The sequence below is a fragment of the Plasmodium brasilianum genome, chromosome 14 (assembly GCF_023973825.1).
Source record: "Plasmodium brasilianum strain Bolivian I chromosome 14, whole genome shotgun sequence".
NCBI lineage: Eukaryota > Apicomplexa > Aconoidasida > Haemosporida > Plasmodiidae > Plasmodium > Plasmodium brasilianum.
In genome coordinates, this window is record NC_090127.1 from 1099110 (window position 1) to 1120547 (window position 21438).

A 21438-nucleotide genomic window follows, 5' to 3' on the forward strand; every position below is an offset into this window, starting at 1 on the left:
TATATAAATATATAATATTCATTTATACCTGTAAGTAAAAATTGCCTTAATATTCATTGCTTTATTTTTACAGTATCGCAATGAACGTATAAAAAAAAAAATATATATATATAAGAAATTGAAATAATTCGAACTTTAAATTATATCATAAATAATAATAAAATTAAAGGACGAAAGAATTTGAGCTATAATGTTTTTTCTTAAATATAATTTATCATAATTGTTCTTTCGTTATTTTATTCTTATAATTAAAAACCCTTTTTTTTTTTTTTTTTTTTTTTTTTTTAATTCTTTATTTTTCATACACTATATCGATTCATTACATAACAATTTATGATTTAATGTTTATAATTTTATACAGAATTTATCAATTATAAATTATTATTTGTAGCTAAACTTTTATTAATACCGTTTCTTTTTCGTTTTATTTTTCATTCGTTAACTTCATTATTTTCCATATATTTTTTTTTTTTGAAAATCCCAAAACCGATCAGATCAAGCTGCTTTTTGACAAAAAACACAAATTATATTAAATCAAATCAAATCAAATCTTTTTTTTCTTTTTAAACTGCAATTTTATTTTTCAGAAAAATGAAATTATTACATAACAAATGAGAATATTTAAAAAGAATAAGTTATTAGAGAGAGTAAATTTTGATAAAATAAACAATGTACAGATATATGGAGAAAACAAAATTCACTGCAAAGGATTTTTTGTGTCTGGGTATATATTTATATAATAAAAAAGGAGACATGTAAAAATATGCATTTATTAAAAGATTATTCAATTAAAAATATAATTTTCACATTTTCCTTTTTTTTTTTTTTTCCATTTACCCCCTTTAGACCGGCGTTTTTAACAGTCGTCTCGTCTTTTCTTATGATATTAATTCCAGTTGCCATATTTCATACCTTTACGTCAACAGTAATATGAAAATAAATATGAATATTGTAAAGAGGGGAAATCCTTTTAATAACCCGTTAAATGTTTATTTTGATAACTTCCATATATAACTGAAAGGCGCAAAAGAGCCTAGAGTAAATACGTATACATATATGTATATATGTACAAATGTATATGAAAGCAGAAATATTAAAGAATAAAAAAAATTTCCTTCTTTGTAGTGGCTTTTTGAAAATGGAATTTATTTGGTTACGTTTTTTAACATGTTCTTTTTTTTCTTAACAATTTATACTTTTTTTAAAACAAGTTTTATGGATCCTGGTATAATACCAAGACAAGTAATGATTAATAAATGCATATCTCTCGTTTTTTTTTTTTTTTGTTAAAATAGGAATATGTTTTTACATTAATCCTGTAACAGCATGTATGATTTAAATTTTATTGACATTTGTGTAAATATTGCAGTATTAATATTATCCTTTTTTTTTTTTTTTTTTTTTATTATGTGTAGAAATCCGTTTTAAATATATACGACGTGATAATTCAGCAATACCGAGAAACACAGCCCCCCAGACAAAAGGAAGTTTTAATTAATGGGAATTTTTATAAGCTAAAATATTGTTATACTTGCAATATATATAGGGGCATAAGAACAGTACACTGCTCTATCTGCGACAACTGTGTTGAGAAATTTGACCACCACTGCCCATGGTAATGTATATAAAGGCGCGAATTAACGCAAGTGTTATCACGAATGTGAATGTGCATGTGTATTTGTGAACTTATGCTTACATACATTCTAGTGTTCGTAGACATATATATATATATATATATGTATGAGGGTACACACATTTATGCCTATCCTTACGTGTGTTCATTATGAGACATCCGTGCTAACTTTTTTTAGGGTAGGGAACTGTATCGGTGCAAGAAATTATAAATATTTTGTATATTTTGTTTTTAATTTATACATACTGATATGTATAACGCTAGGAGCAAGTATTTATAAATTGACAATATGCATAAATAATTTATCAGACAAAGGATATAATAGTGAAAAAATATTTATTCATATATGGAAAATTGCCACAGATAGTATAATATTGATCATATATACAATTTTAACATTATGGTTTGTTATAGGATTATTATGTTATCATATTTATACTATAGTAACTAATCAGACAACATATGAACAAATTAAAACATTTTATCAAAACGATAATCCTTTTAATATCGGTGTTATAAATAACATAAAAGAAATATTATTTACGAAAACCAGGCCATCATATATAGATTTTATAAACCCACGATTACAGGTTATTGATAATAATTGTTCTCATCATGTTATAGTCTTAAGTGATAAAGCTATACATATGGATGAAAATGCGAATGCTAATTTATCCTCAGATAATAGTAGTAAGAAAAAGTATAAAAGAAAAGGAATTGGAAAAATGGTAATGGGAGCAGTAGGCGAAGGTGGTAGAGCCAGTTTGAAAGAATTAAGACTACATGATAGTAGACTATCCAAAAAAAAAAAAGATTATCATTCGTTGTATTCAGTTGATAGTAAAGGTAGAAATAAAATGTACAGTGTTAAAAACAAAAAAAGAAAAAAAGAAAAGAGTTTTGAAGAATATGATATTACAAAATTAAATAATATATCTAATAAAGCAATTGAAAAAGCTGCACATATTAAATTTGACAAGAATAAAAATTCAAAATTTATTAAAATGAAATTATCTAACATTAGAAAAAACAGTTTCACGGAAGAGTTAAGTAACGATTTTGAAGAAATTAGTAAGTATCATCATAAAAGAATTGTTGATTTAAATAATACTGTTGGCTCACTATTTATTAAAAATGATATATCATCAACAAATAGTACTAATAACGAAATATATAGTGATATATATAATGAGAGTAAGACAAGTTTTATATATGATGATGTAGAGGCGGAAAAACTTCAAGATTACCATGAGGATGACGTTGAGTACGTTATTATCAAAATTAATCGAAAAAAAGAAAGAAAAAAAAAGTATAATAATAATAGAATTAACAATAGTAATGATGCTAATAATGATGATAGTACTAACAACAATAATAATAATGATAGTAATAATAATTATATTATCATCAAAAAAAAACTCAAAAGGGAAAGTGAAAATTTAAAAATTAAAATTGATAATAAGACGAAAGATGATATATCTTCAAGCCAAATAAGCGATTCTAAAAGAATTAGAAGGAAAAAAATTAAGTATGAAACAAAAATAAACTGCTTTAATAATTTAATCCATGTAAGAAAGAAATTAGAGTATCCTATCTTGTATAAAAAAAAAATTCCTTTCATGAAAAAATTTAAAAACAAAGTTGAGACTTATTACGTAGTAAAGTATTCCAACGTAAAGAAAAAAAATATTATTGCTTATTCAGCACAAAATGATGGTGATGAGGAAACTAATAGGATTAACTCAATGAAGCAAATGAGCGAATCGAACAATGTAATAAGCGGCATGAACAAGGTAAACGAAACGAACTATTTAAATAGAACATGTTCAAGAGATTATTATTGCCATGACAATGTCTACAGTAACATTATAAAATTAAAAAAAATTAGCAGTATTAATAATACAAATAGTTGTAATATATCCAATAATTGTAAGAACAAAAATAATAATAACTGCGATTACAGTAGCTATAGTATTAATATGCAAACTAATGAAAATATGAAATTGAAGGGAAAGAAAAAAAAAAGTAAGTCTTTAAATAAAGATGTAGTAATAAGCATATACAATTACAAGGCGAAAGATAAAAAGGAAAAATATAGCAGCGATGAGGACATAACAAATTTAGGTCAACAAAAAAAAGAACAACTTCATAGTAGTAACAGCAGCAGTAACAGCAGTTATAACATTAACAAGAGTATCTTTTCAATACATCCTTTAAATATGGGAAAGAAAAGGCTTCATTTTAAATTACCCACCTCATACCCCACTAAGATAGATATGGTTGAGCTAGAAAATTTTAGCAAAATTTGCGAAATGAGGTACACAAAATTGTACGAATGGAAATATAAAAAAATGTACAGACGAATATTAAGAAGAGGAAAAATGAAACTGCTCTCAAAACCATATAAAAGAAATATATATTTATATTATAATAATGAGAATTGTTCATTTATTGAATCAAATGATTTGTATAAAATTAATAGTGAATTATTAAACGGATATGAAGATGCCGATTTCTATTATACTAGGATAAGTAACAATAAAAAATTTGATAATTTTAAATTACTTAATTTCTTAATTCATATGAATAAACAAGATAAAAATCGCGCTAACATTAAAAAAAAAAGTAAAGCTTCCAAATTTTTTTATTTCTTTACATCGTTTGCTCTTATAATTAACTGCATACATATACCCTCCAATAATGATAATGACTGATGCTCAGAAAAGTTTCAGCATAAGTTAAACTTTATTTATGTATATATATGTATATACATATATATAAAATTTTGGTTATTTCTCATAGATTTTTTTTTTTTTAGTATATTTTGAAAAATTAAAAAAAGTTTATTTTTATTTTGTGTAAAAAGAAAAACAACAAAATAAAATAAAATTAAATAGCGAAATTATTTTATTTTTTATTTATTTTTTTTGTTTTACTAACATATATTGTGTAGCATTCTTGCCTTTTGTTTTATTTTATCATATGTCATTATGCATTATTTCAAGTTATTTTACATTATTTTATTATATTTTACGTTATTTTATTTTATTTTTTTACACAAACATGCGCATGCGTAAACACTTTATATGCTATAAATAGCTTATTTTTTTTGCTACTTGTTTTATTTACTTATGCACTTGATTTATTTGTCTTTAATTTGATACGATTATGTACTGAGGTACACATGTGCGTATATGTTGTAAGTCTATGTGTGTATATATAATTCTCCTATTTATAATTTATTATTTTTTTCCATTTATTTCCTTTTTTTTTCTGTTTCTTTTTTTTAAAAAGACCTTAGTCATATAAAAACTGTGTGTAAATATTAGATTTATAAATGTTATATTATAAAGAAAAGAAAGGAAGGGAGAAAAAAAAGAGAAGAAAATTATTAGATTGGTTGTAGTCGTACATAGTTATTTTATTCTATTTTATTTTTTAGTATCTTTGAAAATAATTTAAAAATTCAAAATAGTTTTGCAAATTTGAGGATGAGGTAAACATAAAATGCTACATGAATTATATATTTTTTTTTTTCCTGCTCTAAGTATTAATGATAGGTCATATTAGGACTAAATATTTGTGTCTTTGTTAATCAACTCATTTATCAAATCTTCGTATATTATGTCGTCCGTTTTATACACTTTGTCTTTCTATAAAAGCGGAAAAGGTAGATTTTTGCGTCTAACTGTACTATGAAAAATGCTTTCGCTTTATATACACTTATATATATGTATATATACGATGTAACATTATTGAGTACGTGGGGGATTTATGTGTGTATATATATATGTATTCATATTTGTTCACATACTATTTACCGTCTTAATCCAGTCAAAGAATTCATCAAACTCTGAGTTACTTAATGGCTCTCCTAAATACTGTAGAATAAATCTTAGTTGTTTAATTGATATTTTACCATTACCTTTTTCATCAAATATTTCAAACGCATTTAAAACATTTGATGGTTTTGTTTCGTTGGTTATATTAGGTATTTGAATAATTCTAAAAAATTCTTTTATGCTAAATAAGTTTTTATTTTCCTCTTCCTTTTTCTTTCTTTCTAATCTTTGCTTTTCTAATTCCATGAAATTATCATAGTTCTTTAGGTCACTTAACAACTTTGATACGTTATTATCGTCATCATTATCGTCATCATTATCATCATCGTTATCGTTAGCATCACTAACTTTATGCTCTCCTTGGTCATTCCATTTATTAATACCTGAATTTTGATATTCATCATTTGTTAGTACTTCGCTTTCTCTCTTAACATTGGCCTCTTTTTTTTTTGCTATTATTTTGTTTTCTATTATTTTTTCTTTTATCTTATCAATTTCTTTTAATGATACATTATACCCACTGCAGCGTAGGAGGCTTCCTAATAGACTAAAGTTATTTTGCGCTTATCGTGAGAATATGTGGGAATATAGCAGTAAAAACATACATAATGACATATATTATGTGCATGCTACTAAAATACAGTGATAATTACACTATTCCTTTTCAATTTTCTATTATTATCATATTATATCCATATATGTATACATAGATATTATATACGTATGATTACTCAAATTTTAGTAGTCCTTTTTTCTTTTTATCTAAATAATTGAAAGCTTTTAGAGCTTTTTTAATTTGATATTCTGTCAAATGAAATGTTTCCCCTTCATACTCCATTTTTTGTACAAATTGAAGATCATTATTTTAATATGTCGATAAAAGTTTTTACAGTTAATCTATGTAGAGAAAAAAAAAAAAATATATATATATCATTTATTATGTAAGTAAAGTAATCTGAGATTATTTATGCACACAGTTTATGTCATCAACAGGGAAAGCACACCAGAAGAAAACCTTCCTTTCTCATTTTTCCACATCAGTAGTATTAAAACAGTTACTACTTTTATTATTATTACTAGTACTAGGACTATTATTGCTAATGCTAGACTAATTCAAACCTTATCATTATCTTTTAAATGGGATTCTTATCCCTTTATGAGTAGAGAAATATACATGTAAACATGTGTTGTGTTATTAATGCAAATTTCTAAAATAATGATACTTTTATAGTTACATTTCTATTGCAGAAGTTTTACACCCTCACCTATACATACATAAGTATACATATATATGTTTATATGTATATATATATATATATATATTTATATATTTACATATTCATATAAATGATCAAAAAAATAAATTCGCGTGCGGAACTTTTACCTATTCAATGAAAAAATGACAAGGTGCAAGCTATAATTAACATTTCAGTTTTTAAAAATAAAAAAAGGTTGATAAATATTTATCATATTTTCCCCTTTTTTTTCTTTTTTATTAAGCTTAAAAGTTTGCTTTTATTTTTACTAAATGGAAAATATATCCTTTTAAAAATATATCCTTAAAAAAGGGGGAAAATAAACTATTAATTTTGCGGTTATTGCCACTTTTGGGATACATCAATATTTTTTATTTCACTTTGTTTTATTATGTTTTGTTATATTTTTACTTCATTTTTACTTCATTTTTGTTTAATTTTAGCTTCCTTATTGCTTTATTTTTACTTTTTACTTTATTTTTACATCCTTTTTGCTTTATTTTTACTTCCTTATTGCTTCATTATTATTTTATTTTTTTTCTTTTATGATTTAGACAAATGGTATAATTATACATACACTTATGCTTAGAGGAAGAGTTGAAAATCTTTATAATTTAAGTTTTTTTAAAAATGTTTAAACAAACATATTTTTAACATGTGTTATTTATTCATTATATTAATGATGCGTGAAGAAGTATTGGTATAATGCTGAATTTGTATTTAGCACTAATCATTTAGTGTTATATACGCATGTATTATGCTATACTGATATATACATGTAAAAATAAAATAGAGAAGAAGAGCACAATAACAAAAAAAAAGGAGGGAAATATAGTTTAATAAGACTTTTCTTAAAATTGAAACTCCTCCTTTACGTAATGATAATAATATTACTTTTTTATCATTGCATTTATATCACGTTCCTTGAAAAAATAAATTTATAAAAAACTGCACTGCATAAAATTGAGCAGTATTATTTTATTATACTTAGCGCTTGTTTTCAATTGCGAATACATGAAATTAAGTAGAAAGTCATAAAACTACATTAAGAAAAAAAAAAATGTACTTTGAAAAATTTAATTACAGTAAAAGAAAAATGAAATTATTATTTTTGCTTAAAACATCGCACAACAAAATATGGTATTTCTTAAGTAACCACTTTACGAAAATATAATCATAACATGTATGTACTTGTACATATGTTTATATTATATAATTATATATATATATATATATGTACATAAGTACCTACGTATGTATGTATAAATGCATTCCCAATTTACTATATTATCCACAAATAAGTATTCCCGAGGCACAGCTGCTAACTGGAATAAAAAAAATTACAAATTTTACGTTAAACATTGAAAAATAAATTATGCATATTTACAAGTGCATTGAATTTGTATTTGTTCTAAAGGCATTTTATAAAACTTTTTTTTTTTAAAAGATGAACGAAACAGAGAACCTTACACAGATTATATGTATTCAGGAAAGACTGAAAGATAAGGAAAGTAAAATAGTTAGTATGAACGACGTGGAAGAGCAAAAGATAATAGATGATCATACGATAACAGAAATTGTTGAAGACTTAAATTTATTAAAAGATGTAAAAATAAATAAAGATATTTTGAAGCAAACCAAAATAGGAATAACTGTTAATAAATTCACAAAAGTAAATAATAATGATATACAAAATATATCAACAGAGCTTATTGAAAAATGGAAAAATATTGCAATTAAAGAAAAAAACTCCAAAAGTGTAGAGAATTTAAAAAAACGAAAATCGGAAAAAGTGGATGATAGTGTTAATAACGCATGTTTAAATGAATCTGAAATAAAAAAAGTAAAAGTTCAGAATACACTAAATAATAATTTAGAGGAAGATATTCATAAATCTAAGGGGAATAATAAAACACATAGTTACAGTTATAATGATAATAAATATATGAATAATAATAATAAATGTGAGCAGCAAGATAATAACAAAAATAGCAAAGTGAGTTATCAAAACAGTTATCAAAAAAATAATGAAGGTACTTATATTAATGCTGATATAAAAGCTTTGAATGAATGGAATTACAATGGAAAATTTCACAATGATGTTCACCGAGATAAGGCAAAACAGTTTTTATTTAAAGCATTTCTTTCTGGTTCTGATGATAATTTGTTACATCTAATTGATCGGAAGAAGTTAAATGATATCATATATAATATAGAAAATGAATTACACCGAATTTTTATTGAAAAAAAAGATTCTCAGAAAGAATATAATATGCAATTAAAATCAATAAAGTTTAATTTATGTGATAAGAAAAACCCTATTTTTAATGAAAAAGTATATGGGGAAAATATATCAGCAAGAACATTAGCAACCATGAATTCGCAGGATATGGCTAGTGATGAAAAAAAAAATGAACGAAAAAAATGCCTACAAGAAAGTTTATTAGCATGCCAGTCCGACTGGGATGTTAAGAACATTCTTTTAAAAAAAACAAGAAAAGGAGAATTTCAATGTTTCAAATGTAAAGGGTATGAAACCGTGTATCATCAGTTACAAACCAGAAGCAGTGATGAACCCATGACTACCTTTGTAACATGTTTAAAATGCAATAATAGGTGGAAATTTTAAAATATATTTATATATATATATATATATATGTTTAATATAAGTACTCATACTTCATATTAAAATAACGTCACAAAATACTAGTCATAAGTAGAATATCTATAATGATTACATCCTAATATGACCTGTAAATATGCCTGCCCACAGCCACTTAAAAATGAAGCGTAATTACTCTTTCATAGTTAAAGATGAGATATAACTAATATACATAAATGTGTCTCTGTTTGGAATGTATATACAAATTATACATAATAATTCCTTGATTTTATTTTATTTCATTTTATTTCATATTTTTATGTATATTTATTTACATAATTTTTTAATTATTTACCTAATTGTAACCTTTTTTTCTTATTTTTGAGAAAGGGAAAATTGTACGTGCATACATAAACACGTACAAAAATACATACATGCATACACACACTAATATACGTATAAATGTATATGTAAGCGTTACGGAAATAATATATTTTTATACCACATTATGTACATTTCCTTTTTATTCAAAAATTAATAGCAATTATTTATATATTATATCTACAAAATAATCCCATTTTCAATTCACCATTTCTTGTAATTTTCTCAACATCATAATATTTTAATAATTTTTTATATTTGTTTTTTTATTTATTATAAATTTTTTTAAATTGTCATAGTTTAGCTTAATAATGTAAAGCAATATTTATTTTCTCCCTTTTTGGATTTCTTATTTCATTTTTGCTATATTTTACATCAGCAAATTATTCTAAATCATTTTTTAAATTATATAATTTTAAACGTTTTATTTTTAATTTCGGCATAATATTTAAAGTTCAAAGGAAAGTGAATTTTTTTTGTAAATTTGATAAAATTATCTCTTTTTTTTTTTTTTTAATTTTGTAAAATTATTTTTTTTTCTTTTAAATTCGTAAAATAATTTTTTTTTTTTTTTTTTTTAAACACGTAAAAATGAATTAGAGTATAAGTTGACCTTCATAAACATGTATATATATATTTATAGGCATATATTTCGTTTATATATTATTCGTATGTTTTATATATTATATACAATATATTATGTGAGCGTGTTTCGTTTTGAAATATGATAAATGCTTGATATAATGCTATCAGTAATGTATTTCCTTTTTTTATTACTTTCAGTGATAAAAAATATGTCAGCAATTTGGTGGAATTATTAAAATTGTTATTTAATCAGTAAAAAGACTTTTATATCATTCAACATACATGAAGGGCATACAACAGCTAGTAGCACACCAGTGAGTAAAGGAATAAAACACTATGCTATTTAAAGATATATAGTGAAGAGAACAATGCATTCGTGAATGAATATATATATATATATATATGTGCATATGTATATATATGGATAGATAGATATGCATAGATACGTACATGCATAAATAAATATACATATTTAGTGGGCGTTTCAGAAAAGGTCATAGAATAAAGTTAAAACATGGGGTATAAATCAGACTGTCCAACGGATGATGAGTGTACAAATAAAAAATGCATAACTGGCTATGGAGGCAATGAAAAAAATAGCAGAGAAAGTAAAAAAGACCAAAAAAAAAAAAGAAAAGAGAAAAAATATTTAGATGAAGCGGAGAACATTCGCAAGAGTGTTGATTCAATGCGACATGAAAATAGTTCCGATCGTGAAGAGATTAAAAAAAATTTTAGAAAAAAAGTATATAATAAAAATAACAGTGATGAAAAAGTTTTAAGTAGAGAAAGAAGTGATTTATCGAGTTCTCAAGATTTAAAAAATCTAAAACATGGAAAATTTATATACATAAAAAACTCAAAAAAAAAAAATTTTATTTCTAAAAGTGATAAAGAATGCGAAATTAAAGGAACTGATAGTAGGAGTATATCACATGATAGTAATATAAAAAAAAAAAGACAAAGATACAAAAATTCATCTTATGGTCCAAAAAATCAGAAATATGAAGACACTTATACAAGGAAAAACAAACGAAAGTTATTATCACCCGGAACTCAGAAAAAGGAAGTGTGTGGGAGTACTGAAAATGTAAGAAAAAAAGTAAAGCTAACAAGGAAAAAACATAATAATAGTGAAACGAGAGAGAGAGAAAAGGTCCTTTCGCGATCATCCGCATGTTCGTATTCTTCGAAGGGAAGCAGTAATGGAAGTAGTAGCAGGAGTAGCAAGAGTAGTAGTAGTAGCAGGAGTAGTAGTAGTAGTAGGAGTAGTGGAAGTAGTAGCAGTAGTAGTAGGGGTAGTGGAAGTAGTAGCAGTAGTAGTAGGGGTAGTGGAAGTAGTAGTAGTAGTAGTAGCTGCACCGGAAGCAGTAACGCATCCGATGAGAGCAGCGTAAGCAACAGTTCATCCAGAGCATTTAAATTAAAAAAAAAAAGAAGAAAAAAAAAGAAGATCAGTAAATATAAAAAAAAAGAAGAAAAAATAAAAAAGGAGGTGTCAACAGAAGAATTAGAAAAAAAGGAAGAATATGATGTTCATATATACGATAGTAAGGAAATGATAAGGTTAACTATAAACATTCTTCAAAACTATAACTTTTTAAATAACTTAAAAATATTATATCAAAAATTAGACAATAAAAAAAAAATTTCCCTTGAAAATTTAACAGATTTAAAATTAAAAAAAAAATTAAGGCATTTATTTAGAGCATGGAAATTAGAAAAACGAGATAATTTTTATAGAAAACCAGCAAATTTTAAGGAAAATTTATATGATATTTTCACTAATTTGTTGTATTACTTCTTATCGAAAATTGACATAGGTAAGTTGAGGTACAATATTAATAAAAGAAAATCTATCATATTAAAAAAAGATGATGAGAAGAAAGAAAATTTACAAGTACGTAGAAACAATAAATATACATATGATTATTACGACAAAAATGAAAATATAGATCTCGCTAACAGTAATTTTTTTAGTGAATTACAAGAAGAAGATTATCTACATTTAACGAAGACTAAGAATGATAAAACGAAAAGCTTACGAGAATTACATGAAGAAGGCTATTTCAAAGATAGTAAAGAAAAATATAAAGAGTTTTTAGATAAGCATAAAAAAATTGACCTGTGGGGAAAAAATGAACAGGAGCAAAAATTTTTATTGAATTCTAAAAATATCAATAAAGAAAGAAAAACATTTGACAGAGAAACAGATTTATCCATAACGAAATTTGTGAAAAAAGGTGATTATCAAAAGTTAATAAAAAGCACAAAGCAACACGTGAATGATAAATTCCAAAAAAGTGATGATAAAATTTAGATCTTTTTTTTTACGTTAATTTTTTTATGATGTATTGTCCAGTATATATATATATATACATACTTATTTTTGGTTAAATGATGAAAAAATATTCAATGCACCATTTAATATGAACTTTGTGAATCTCATTTTTTGGCTATATATTTAATTAACATCAGCTGCTTTTGTGCACACATATATGTGTGTATATACAAGTAAATATATAAATACATTCACATATATCCGTTTAAACACACTTGCTTATTTTTTTTTTTTGTTTTTACGAATTTGTGAATTGCAGTCTTTTTGCATATACATTTCTTGTTTTTTTCAATATTTTAATTATTAATTTTGAATTTTTTTATTATGCATTTGTTTATTATTTTTTCATATGAAAACTAATCTACAAATTAATTATATTCTTATGAAACTAATACACCCGTTTCGTAAAATTTCCCTTCATAGGTTTTTTTTTTTTACATTTCATTAAAGGGGAATGCTGTTTTGTATATACATATTTTATACACGTTTAACTTTTAACGAATATATATATATATATATACATAACTTTAAAAATACACATAATGGCAAAAATGAAATAATTTGGTTTTTTTTTTTTACCACTAAAACTTGTTTTATTCTATGTGAAAAGGAGAGACACATACTGGGCAAAATAGTCAAGTTCGTAAATTGTTTAAGAAATCTTTTCAAAAAAAAATAAAATAAAATAAATATTTCAATTTAAAATTCATATAAGTTGTACTCTCAATTTTTCTTATTTTTACCTGCTCTCTATATTAATAACAAAAATTAGTTCCATTCGTACGTTTTTACATAACTACAATATAAGAAGTATCAAAAAAAAAAAAAATTCTTAACTTTCAATTACGATTTTAACCTTTGTTTTTCATTGGTGCTATAAAATTACCTTATATTGTGTGTAACAAAAAAATATAAGAATAGTTTTTCTTTTAACATTTTTTGACAATTTATCTTCCGTAAAAAATTATAAAATATAAGAAGTATAAAAAATGCTTTAAATTTTTCTATTATGTGAAATATATGGATATTTTTTACATTTTATTAACGCAAAAAAAAAAAAAAAAAAAAAAGAAACGAACTTTTTTTAGTTTTACATGAAAAAGAATATTGGATTAATGAAAAAAAAAAAAATAAAATGACGTAATAAAAAACATGGAATTAAAATTGCTTTACTTAGCAAGAGCACTCTCTATTACGGTGTAAATATTCAAAAAGTGTATATTTTATAAAATATATTATATATATATATACTTGAGTATATACGTATATATATAATAAATTAATTTTGTAAAAGCTAAAAGAATTATAATATATTTCATAGAAATAATTTAAATAGATTTATAATTTTAATGTAAACTTCATTAATTAATATATTAAATGTATCCGAGATAGTATAGTGGCCAGTATTTCCGCCTGTCACGCGGAAGACCCGGGTTCAATTCCCGGTCTCGGAGTTTTTTTTATTATATTTATAACAAATTTATTTTGTTAAAAACAAAGAAATATTTTTAAAATAAAGATTATCTACTAGAAAAAGAAACTTTTGCATTTTATTTTTTTATTTGTTCAAAGAAATATCATTCTAAATAAAAATCAATATAAAACAATAACAGTAAAAAAAAAAAAAAGAAAATGTAGAACTTATTTTCACATATTCATTGTATAAATTCCGTAATTGCAATAAATCAAATGTAATTCTTCTAAAATTAAATAATATTTTTCTTTTTAGTTATTAATATATATATATGTATTATACATGTCAACGGTACCTACGAAAAGTAAATAGACTGTTATATCATATTGAACCACCTTGACATGGCTACATGAAATATAACGCATTTGTATATTTTATTAATAATATTTAATTTAAACAAGAATAATAGTGAAGTGTAAATTGTTTATCAAAGTTTTTATTTAAAAAAGAAATAATGTGCAGATTTATGTTGTCCACCGAGTTTCATTTTTGTTCTAAATTATTTAAATAATCATTTATTTCATTAGCAGCACATTTGTATAGACTATTTTTTTGTGTGCGTTAATAATAATACTTTTGATTACATATAAATTACAAAATATATGTATATATAAATATATTAACATAACAACCCTCCCGCGTTTTAACATATACAGGGAATTTTGTTCAGTTGTCCTTTTAATGTATGACCTTTTATTCAGGGAATAAATTTACGTTCAGCTTGTCAAATATAATGCAGCTTTTATTTGAAGCGTAGTCTGAAAGATATAAACATAGTACTAAGTTTCCAACACCATTATTTTTTATTTCTAGAAAAATAATACCCTATTGCGTATAAATATATAAATTGCCACATTTTTAAAATATCAAAATAACCTTTTTTTTTTTTTTTAAGATAAATAAAAATAATGAAAAATTCAAATGTGATTTGATTTTACCCATTCTCAAGAATTATGTTCATTTACAATGGCATATATATATACATATGTAAATATAAGAGACAGAAAGGAATTATTATAAACATAATAAATTCGTGCAAATTATTTCACGCAATACTTGATTTCAAATAAGAAATTAACTTTTATTTTTGTTAAAATGCGAAGAAATAAAATCAACTAATGAGTAAATTTAATTTCATATATTTTTAGAAAATATTACGTATGCATATAAGGATATAAATAAATTAAAAATCGTTATGACAGAATGGCCGAGTGGTCTAAGGCGCAACGTTAAGGCCGTTGTCCGAAAGGGCGTGGGTTCGAACCCCACTTCTGTCACTTTTTTTATAATATAAAAAATTATCTGTTATGATATATTAGTTGTTAACATAGGAAATAAAAGGAAATATAAACAAAAAATGTTTATTCGTTTAATAAATAAATACGATAATACATTTATAATATTTATTTAAAATGTAATACATAATGATAATAAAGACATTTAATATGAATAAGCTTTTTATTTTATTTCGATATCTTATTAATTTACTTAATATTATTTTGTTTCTTCGGTATATATGGATAAATTATTCATAGGGATGAATAAATTTTTTATTAATAGTGATCATATGACAAAAAGTACGGTTTAAGAATGTTAAAAAGGAATTGTCTTTTATTTTTTTTTTTTATGAATAGATATTTGATTATATGTATAAATAACTCAGTTATATATAATTTATCGTTAAATGATTGAGTTCTAGCAAATAATTGGTATATGTATATATATAGCAAAACAAACCATTTAGATAGTAGCGCAAGCAATGGTTTTTAGTAACCCTTTTTTTTATTTCATTTATGTAAAAAAATATCTATTTAATAAACATAATTAAATTTTTTACATTTTACACTAAAGCAAAAAACAAAAAACTTTTAATCCAATATTTATACGAAAGTTTTACCTACATATACATACAAGTTTATAAACCATTATAAACCATAATGTCATATATTCAATAATATTATTATATGTATTGCTCATACATATGTAATATATTTTTTATATACCACTATTTTTGTATATCATACAATTAAAATTGGAAGAAGCTTATTTTATATATGTAACAACACGTATTTGAAAATTCTTCGGTTTTCGATTATTAATAAAAATACATTATTATTGAATAAATGCGCAAAATCTACTACAAATAATATTTATAATCGACAACGGCAGGAATCGAACCTGCGCGGGCAGAACCCATTGGATTAGCAGTCCAACCCCTTAACCACTCGGGCACGTTATCATTGTATATAATATGCTTAACATTTTATATGCTCAATTTTTTTTAAAACCAATTAAATGAAGAATAATATACATTTTCATTTTATTTTGTACTTTTTAAACATTTTGTAGCATATACAGAGGAATAAAAAATTAAACTTTAAATTACATTGATAAAAAAAAAAGAAAAAATATTGATAAATTCTTTTTAAGGCTTTTTCCTATTCTTAAGAAGAGCTATATATATTTAAAAAAAAAAAAAAAAAAGTTAATAAATACTTAGCCTTCTAATTAACAGTGCATAAAAATGCATGAGAAAAAAAACTTGAAAAACACCATATTACGTTATAAGGCTTAAAACTATATTGTATAAGAATGTACTGTAATTATAGTTGTAGCTGTCAAAGTGCAAAGGAAAAATACCAAAAGTTAAAGAGGGTATATATAATATAGAAAATTATATAAATTTTTTTCTTTCATTAATTTTTACTTTTCTTCTTTGACAATTTCTTAAGTTTGAGTTGCTTAATTTTTATACATTTTGTTCAATTAATTTGACAAGGGAATATAAGGAAACTCCTGCAATATACAATATTTCTGCATATATATATATATATATATTAGCTTTTGTTACAACTTATATAGTGAACAATGAGTTCACTTATAAATATGTAACGGTCGTAAATTAAAGCAGTTATTGTTGACTGGGGGTTAGATTTAAATAATTGTATAAAATATTTAAAGTATTAACAGTAGGTTACAAAAGGCAACGTGCGCATACATATATGTAAAGTATGTACGTATATATACATGTGTATATATGCGTACAAATTTCAATTTCGCTCGAACGTATAAGGAAAATTTTAAATATTCCTCAATAAAAGACTCTACATTTTGATATTCTTTCTAAGATATATATTCATTTGTATATTATATAAAGAAGCAGGTAATTTATGCTACTAAAATTGAGGCCTTAAAAAATTTTACACTTATACATGAATTACGATTGTATTGTTGGATACATTTGAGGAACGCATGTTGTTATAACTATTGAAAAATAAGATAAAATGATTCGTTTTACTCTATAATTCTTTTTACCATACGTGATACACATTAATTGTTAATTTTATTTTTTGATCCACGTTAAGGAAGATAATTCTACAAGAAGGGTAAAACCCGTGTACCTATATAAATATATATATATATATATATATATATATATACATTTAGACATGGATTAATGCCCCCAGGCAGCCTTAATGTTCAGTGGAGCTTTAATTTTCAAGAATATTAAGAATTAGGAATACTTTTTTTTTAACTACTTATTTTATTATTATGTTCTGTTTAGAATGTAATCGTGTTAATATTTAAGAATTAAAACATATTTATAGTAAATTTCTTTATATCATATATTATAATATCCCTATGTACATGTTTTAACACGAAATAAAGAAAAGCAAGGTAAGTTAAAACACAATGATGCAATATGGAAAATATCAGAAAAATTTTTTAATTAAAAACACATTTTCTAATCAACATTATTGAAAAACTTATTTAAATTTATTTTCCTTTTTTTTATTATTATTTTTTTCCCATTTTTTCTTCTTTTTGATGATTCTAAATAAAATATTTTAGCAATTAATTTATCATTTCTTGAATTTTATTCACAACACATAAAAAATAATACTTCTTAAAAAGAAAAGTTTTCTGAAAAATAGCGTAATGTTATGGCGTATGTATGTTAGTCATTATTTATTAATTATTACTTTTTCTTCTAAATCTTTTCTTCTAAATTGTTTCTTCTATATTTTTTTTTCCTTATTTTTTCTTCGCTATTTTTTCTTCTATATTTTTTCTTCTCTATTTTTGCTTCCCCATTTTTTCATCCCCATTTTTTCATCCCCATTTTTTCATCCCTATTTTTTCTTCCCTATTTTCGCTTCCCTATTTTTGCTTCCCTATTTTCGCTTCCCTATTTTTGCTTCCCATTTGTTTCCTGCCTTTTTTTCTTGTATGTTAATTTTTTTGATTTTTCTTGTTTACATTGCAAAGAGCTTTCATGAGTATATATATATTTGTTATAAATCCTTTGAAAAAAAGCATAGGATAATAAAAAGATAATAGTACACATTAGCATATATATATATATATACGTACATATGTGGGAAACGGATTATAATTCTAAAAGCTAAAATTAAGCACCCGCAAATTTGTCAACTGCATATAAAGGGATATATATATATATAGGTATATAGGGGGAAAATAATTTTTTAATTTACCATTATAACGAATAAACCATTTTCACATAAATACATATATGTATGCATATACGCATACATGTAAAATTTAAATGAGGGTTCGCGTTTTCATGCTCCGTTACAATTGTTTTTATAGGGAAACAAAGATAAAAAAACGAGATAAGAAGTTGAAGGAGGAAAAATAGATGCCAAGGTATAAGTACTTAAGGGAAACTACAAAGAGGGAACAACTAGCACGAATCTGCTAAGACGAAAGTGCTGAGACGAAAGTGCTGAGACGAAACTTCTAAGACGAAACTACGAACGGATAAGTTCCTATGAATATGTCGTTAATACACTTGCATCCAAATAAAAGTGAAGATCTTGTAAAAATAAAACATAAATGTGAAGCGTTTATGAAAGAGTGGAAAATAGAAAAATCTATGGACGCAAAAGATTTTCTTCAAAAATTTAAGGTGTTCTTTTTTGACTGTGATGGCGTATTGTGGAGAGGAAATGAAGTTATAAAAGGAGCAGTAGAAGTTATTGAAAAGTTATTGAAAGAAAATAAAAAGGTTTATTTTATTACAAATAACTCAACAAAATCAAGAGCTACGTTATTAGATAAATTTCATAAGTTAGGTTTTACTAATGTTAAGAAAGAAAATATTCTTTGTACATCATATGCGATTGCTAAATATTTTATTGAAAAAGAAGAATATGCAACTGGTAAAAAAAAAATTTATGTAATAGGAGAAAAAGGGATATGCGATGAATTAGATTCATATAACCTTTCATGGTTAGGTAGCTATAATGATGATGATAAAAAAGTAATTATAAAAGATGACTTAGAAATAAATGTAGATAAAAATATTGGAGCAGTTGTAGTTGCAATTGATTTTAATATAAATTATTATAAAATTCAATATGCACATTTATGTATTAATGATTTAGATGCTGAATTCATTGTATCTAATAAAGATGCTACTGCAAATTTTACGTCAAAACAAAAATGGGCAGGTACAGGTTCTGTCGTTGCATCTATAGAAGCTGTGTCTCTTAAGAAGCCTCTAATATTAGGAAAACCAAATTTGTTTATGATTGAAACGGTGTTGAAAGATTTGAATGTACATTCATCACAAATTGTTATGGTAGGTGATAGACTGGATACTGATATCCATTTTGCTCAAAACTGTAAAATCAAATCTATTCTTGTTTCCACAGGAGTAACTGATTCGAACATTTATTTGAACCATAATAACTTAAATATCCAGCCTGACTATTTTATGAAGTCTATTTCGGAATTTTTATAACTGTGTGAAATTCGTTAGTTATTAAAAAAAAGGGGTCCATATATACGTACATATATATATATATATATATATATACGCGTACACCATGTACACATGCATATACCCATATGTATATATGTATGTGTTGAACTCACAATGCTACATTTTATTTACTGCAAAAATAGGAATGCAATTTCTTCATCATTCAAAATAGGCACATAAATAAATACGCATGTATATGCGCATGTATAGTTTTGTAAATCTTGCATACTGGTAATATGTTGCTCATTTTAGTTTTGTCAAAAATAATATATATATCACAATAAATAATTATATTTTTTTTTTTCCCCCATATTTTCCGATGCGAACAAAAAAATATTAGAAGGAAGTAATGATCAAGTCATATATTTTATTTTATTTATTTTTTTTTTTTAACTACTTTTTTGCTATGTTTATACCACATGCTTGCAATATTCGTTCGACTTCATAGCTTCTGTTTTATTATTTTTTTATTTTTCACTTGTCTATTTATCGTCTGTTATATTTTTGTCGTCTAAGCCTCCTTGACTATGAACCAGTTTTTTTAATGTATCATTAAGCTCTTCAAATTTTTTCGTTAGTTTTTGATTTTCTTGTCGAAGAAACGTATTCTCCCGTTTTAAATCATCTATGGATACATCTATAAAAAAAAGTATATAATTAAAAGTCAGGACATGACAAAATAGTAGTAGTGAAGTAGTGATGACAAAGCTGTAATAACTAAGTAATAATGGCCAAACAGCGATTTATAGGGTTAGATTAATTATGATAAGCAAGAATATGTGATAAAATACATAAGCAATAAAAATTATTCATATAGTTTCCTATGTCTTATAAACAAGAACAGTTAGTTATGGTATATGAAAAGTTATTTGTTATATAGAAAAAGAATTAACCAGAATAGCTTAACATTTAGAACATACTGCTCATATACCTATTTTTATATATGTACACATATCTAATAAAATATATTTTGGACATACGAAAAAAAAAAAAAAAAAAAGAGGTAAATGAATACATGATTACTTACCCACTGCTGCGTTATACAAATGTTCACGTATGAATTTAATGGCATCATTAGGTTTTTCTTTTTCTTCAAATAATTTTAAAAGAACACGGCTTATATGATTTATTACTTCATGTTCCTCTAAATATCTGATAAAATCATCTTTTATATGGTTTATACCTTCAGGAGCGCTCATTTCTATACTTCTTCTGTATTTGTTATAAATAAAAATATACTCTGCCTATTTTACAAATATATAATTTAATTATTAAAAACACTTTATGTTTTTTCGTTAAATACTACATTTCCAAAAGCAAAAAAAGTAAAGGTAAAAAATTTCTCTTAGTTCACATTACTGTAGGAACATTTGAAAATTATGTCAACATTTTAAATAATATTGCGTATGTAAATAATTACGGAAATACGTTAAAATGTTATTAATGTTAATATGAAAAAAAAAAAAAAAAAAAAAATTAGACAAGTTTTCAATTTTTTTTTTGCAAAAAATATAGCTGAACAGAATATCTGCTTAG

At 24.1% G+C, this 21438-nt stretch overlaps 6 protein-coding genes across 6 annotated transcripts; 4 read left to right on the forward strand and 2 right to left on the reverse strand.

Moving 5' to 3' along the window:
* Positions 1–611: 611 nt before the first annotated feature.
* On the forward strand, positions 612–4347 carry MKS88_005460 (palmitoyltransferase DHHC4; the record flags this gene model as incomplete). The annotated part of the gene is made up of 5 exons (XM_067218723.1): positions 612–724; positions 847–925; positions 1126–1242; positions 1416–1615; positions 1812–4347. The coding sequence occupies 5 exons, from the start codon at positions 612–614 to the stop codon at positions 4345–4347; spliced, it is 3045 nt and encodes a 1014-aa protein (XP_067070670.1).
* An 858-nt stretch (positions 4348–5205) lies between these two features.
* On the reverse strand, positions 5206–6313 carry MKS88_005461 (calmodulin; the record flags this gene model as incomplete). Its single annotated transcript, XM_067218724.1, has 3 exons — positions 5206–5286; positions 5455–6022; positions 6207–6313. 3 exons carry the CDS (start codon positions 6311–6313, stop codon positions 5206–5208), a joined length of 756 nt encoding a protein of 251 aa, XP_067070671.1.
* A 1865-nt stretch (positions 6314–8178) lies between these two features.
* MKS88_005462 (transcription elongation factor s-II) lies at positions 8179–9360 on the forward strand (the record flags this gene model as incomplete). Its single annotated transcript, XM_067218725.1, has 1 exon — positions 8179–9360. One exon carries the CDS (start codon positions 8179–8181, stop codon positions 9358–9360), a length of 1182 nt encoding a protein of 393 aa, XP_067070672.1.
* Positions 9361–10813: 1453 nt separating this feature from the next.
* MKS88_005463 (uncharacterized protein) lies at positions 10814–12619 on the forward strand (the record flags this gene model as incomplete). The annotated part of the gene is made up of 1 exon (XM_067218726.1): positions 10814–12619. The coding sequence occupies one exon, from the start codon at positions 10814–10816 to the stop codon at positions 12617–12619; it is 1806 nt and encodes a 601-aa protein (XP_067070673.1).
* A 6287-nt stretch (positions 12620–18906) lies between these two features.
* On the forward strand, positions 18907–19881 carry MKS88_005464 (4-nitrophenylphosphatase; the record flags this gene model as incomplete). Its single annotated transcript, XM_067218727.1, has 1 exon — positions 18907–19881. The coding sequence occupies one exon, from the start codon at positions 18907–18909 to the stop codon at positions 19879–19881; it is 975 nt and encodes a 324-aa protein (XP_067070674.1).
* A 503-nt stretch (positions 19882–20384) lies between these two features.
* MKS88_005465 (C-Myc-binding protein) lies at positions 20385–21101 on the reverse strand (the record flags this gene model as incomplete). Its single annotated transcript, XM_067218728.1, has 2 exons — positions 20385–20539; positions 20930–21101. The coding sequence occupies 2 exons, from the start codon at positions 21099–21101 to the stop codon at positions 20385–20387; spliced, it is 327 nt and encodes a 108-aa protein (XP_067070675.1).
* Positions 21102–21438: the final 337 nt, after the last annotated feature.